Raw genomic sequence first — 3,214 nt, 5'->3', positions numbered from 1 at the left:
ATATATATATATATATATATATATATATAGCAGCATAGGACAGATCTTTGTCTAGTCCTGGGAAATCACTGACAGATCTTTATTATTGCTTGGTGACTTCAAGGGCTCTATATAAAACAGGGAATCAGGCAAAATCTTCCAGATTCATGTGTTTCAATGGCAGTAATTGATTCCCACCATTGGAGTTTTAAGATGTCTGGTTCATAACCATATTATTATACAACATTAAACTTGTTAAAAAGCTATTTAGTAATAAATAATAATACTAATAAATAGTAATTATTGCTAATGTATGTTATATATTTAAAATATTATATAATAATATCATGTTAATGAAAAAAAAGTTCCTATATATGTAGAATATATATGTTTATTTATTCATTCATTGACATCTATGCAAATATTAAAAACAACAATTATGCGTAGCCAATTAATTCTCTTAAGACTGCTATATATAATAAAGTGTGTTTAGCAAGTATTTCATTACAAAAAGGGATTCATCTTTCCACACAATACAACAAATGTAAAATCTGCTAACAACATCAAGGTGATTTTCCTCCTTAATTTAGCTCTTGATTTGGATATACTGCAACTTCTAATTTGCTGTGTCTTTTTTACAGACAAAATTTGTCCATCTTTTCAGATTTTAAAAGAATATTTGTAGCACACCACACAAATATATGTTACTACCTAAAGCTAAATATTTTTCCATGGAATTACCATCATACATTATAGTTTTCAATAATAGGCTATTTAGTGTTATAGATACCTAATGTTGCTTAGATTATAAATGTGTTTTTTTTTATTATACTGTGCATGTCTTTTGTGTCCCAGTGCTATTTTCTACTCCAGCAATAGGCAAATTAAACCTTTTACCTGAGCAATGTGTTGGTCCTTTCTGAGTCACTATATAAAGAGCTCTGTCATATAATGTTATAGTTTATTTTTTACAGAATACATACTGCCTGGATATAAATTCTCCTTCAAACATATTTTTAATTTCAAATCACAATTCTTTGCTAACCAGTACAGCTGATACTTTTATTCCACAGTTATACTTTTTCATGTTCAAAGTTCCCATCATGTTAAAGATTACTAAATCTCAGGAACACCAATGCAATGTATTGCAACTTCTCAGTTAATAAATTTGATAGCTGCAGTTTTTCAGGTTCTTTTTAACTTTTTTTGCATCAAGCAGTGGTACTTTCTGTCCTCGGTCACCAATTTTCATTTACTGTACTGTATTTATAAAGAAACAGAGTGTTGTTATCCTAGGAAGCTCAAATACTGATACCATTGTAACTATTTGTTAGCTATCTACAAGCTATGATGATGTCTGCTTCTGAACAGCATGTACCAATGCTATCTGCTAAGATTTTACCATAGTTAAAATTAAAAAATTATGAACTGCAGAAGGCACAGACAATTACATGAAACATACTGTCATGGTTTTTTAAAAGAAGTCGGTATACAGGCCGGTAAGTCAGTGAACATCGCCTCTCCCTTTCCTCAATACTCTGCCTGATCACTGATTTTTAAAGCAGAACTATAGTTCATGTCATCATAGTCCATTTCATCATTAATAAAAAGAAAAATCCAATGTAACTAATTCTCAGGCTTAATATTTAAGAGAATATAGCTACTGAAAAAGTTTGGCAAACTTTTATTGGACTATACTTGTTTTACTTCGTAATTGTTTTTTATTCTTGTCTCTAAACATTTGAGATTTATTCCTAATTTATCAAAAACCCACCTGACTCATTGAAGACAAGCGTTTTATACGTTATGTAATTGTTTTTTCTGTTCTCCGAGAAAACCAGTGAGTTTTTAACCAATTTCCAAAGATGTGTACACCCCTAGAATGGCAGGAAATGGACCAAAAGCCATTTCCAAATACAATCAGTTCAAGATAATGGAGAATTGAGAAAACAGATGTTTTTTTATTCAATTACAGAACTTGGGTTTAATAGATATGTACAAAAACATAAAAAAGTACCTTCAGAATATTTAGTATACAACTTTGTATACAAAATGTCAAAGACAGCAGCTTCTGTATGGGCTAAGCTTGTAAACAATCATATTGTTCATATGTGAAAAGCATATTCTATGTTATATCTTCATGTATTTGATAAATGCTTATTTTTATGTCTTCCATAGCTGACGACATTGATGGATATCCCATGGTATAGGCAGTATTTTTGGCTTCTTGTGTTTGGAGGTATCATTCTTCTCACGGTCATCATCTCCATTATTATGATTTGTGTGTGCAGAACTCAGATTTCAAAAAGTAAGTTCACACATACTGTCCTAGCTGCTTGTCATTGAATGTTAGTTAGCCAGGGTCAAAGACTCGAGATTAAGACTTGATCACTCCATATTCTTTTGTGTACAGCTCAATAAAAAAAGACACATGTTCTAGTTCGAATAATCTTTTGTGCTTTTACTGCTTTGATCTACTAATTCTGGTTATTTATGGTATTGGTCCTCACTTATTAAAGCTTGGAATGTATTTTCTAAAAATGTTTGCTATTAGTTAGCCAGATCCATTACAGATTTGCTGGATCACCCAGATTCTTCCATGCAAATCTTCTCCTGTCCTGGGGGGCCTTATTAAATCAGGCCCAAAGTGTTGTACAATTGTCATTTAGGTATGCATGTGCCCCACATGCTGTGTATGTATGAGAGTCAGGGAGATGTTTAAATTTTTTTTTACATGTGTTTTATTGTATTTTAACTTTTTATTCATAAGCTGTTTTTTTTCCCTGAACCCCATTGCTATTAAAGATTGTACCTGGAATGGGGAAATATTAGAATCTTTGTAAGGTTTTTGTTTCTGCCTCTCATGTTCCCAGGGGCAAAACAGGAAGAAAATAATTATTTTTTTGAAACAAAGCAATTGCCCCTTTCAAATTTTCTGCTCTTTACTTTTGTCTATTTGATAACCATAACATTTTGGATTCCCCCTTACCTTCCTTCATGGCAACAATGGTTCCCAAGACATAGCCCCTGATTCATCAATAAAATCCGCGCTCGCTGGAAGCGCGAAAGTACGCGCGGCCATCGATCGCGGATTACCGCGGTCCGGACTCGAGTGTGCGCGTACACTCGCCTCACTGCCAGACGGATTCTAGCCTTCACAATAGGGAGCGCGAATCTGCCAATTAAGGCGATTAGATTTCAGCTGCGCGATTAAGGAGGATCTCTAAAGCTCAAT

The 3,214-nt window shown here is 33.1% G+C and overlaps 1 protein-coding gene across 3 annotated transcripts in view; it reads left to right on the top strand.

Annotated features, from left to right (window-relative positions):
- Positions 1-3,214, top strand: part of SCIMP (SLP adaptor and CSK interacting membrane protein) — a 22,627-nt gene that overhangs the window by 281 nt on the left and 19,132 nt on the right. For all 3 annotated transcript variants that reach the window (XM_072415463.1, XM_072415471.1, XM_072415455.1), the window contains exon 2: positions 2,158-2,287. In XM_072415463.1, the coding sequence (XP_072271564.1) occupies positions 2,170-2,287 (118 nt within the window). In that variant the 5' untranslated portion in view covers positions 2,158-2,169. The remainder of the gene's footprint in view (positions 1-2,157; positions 2,288-3,214) is intronic.

Source organism: Pyxicephalus adspersus, chromosome 1 (assembly GCF_032062135.1).
Source record: "Pyxicephalus adspersus chromosome 1, UCB_Pads_2.0, whole genome shotgun sequence".
NCBI lineage: Eukaryota > Metazoa > Chordata > Amphibia > Anura > Pyxicephalidae > Pyxicephalus > Pyxicephalus adspersus.
This window is presented reverse-complemented; position numbering and strand designations above follow the sequence as displayed.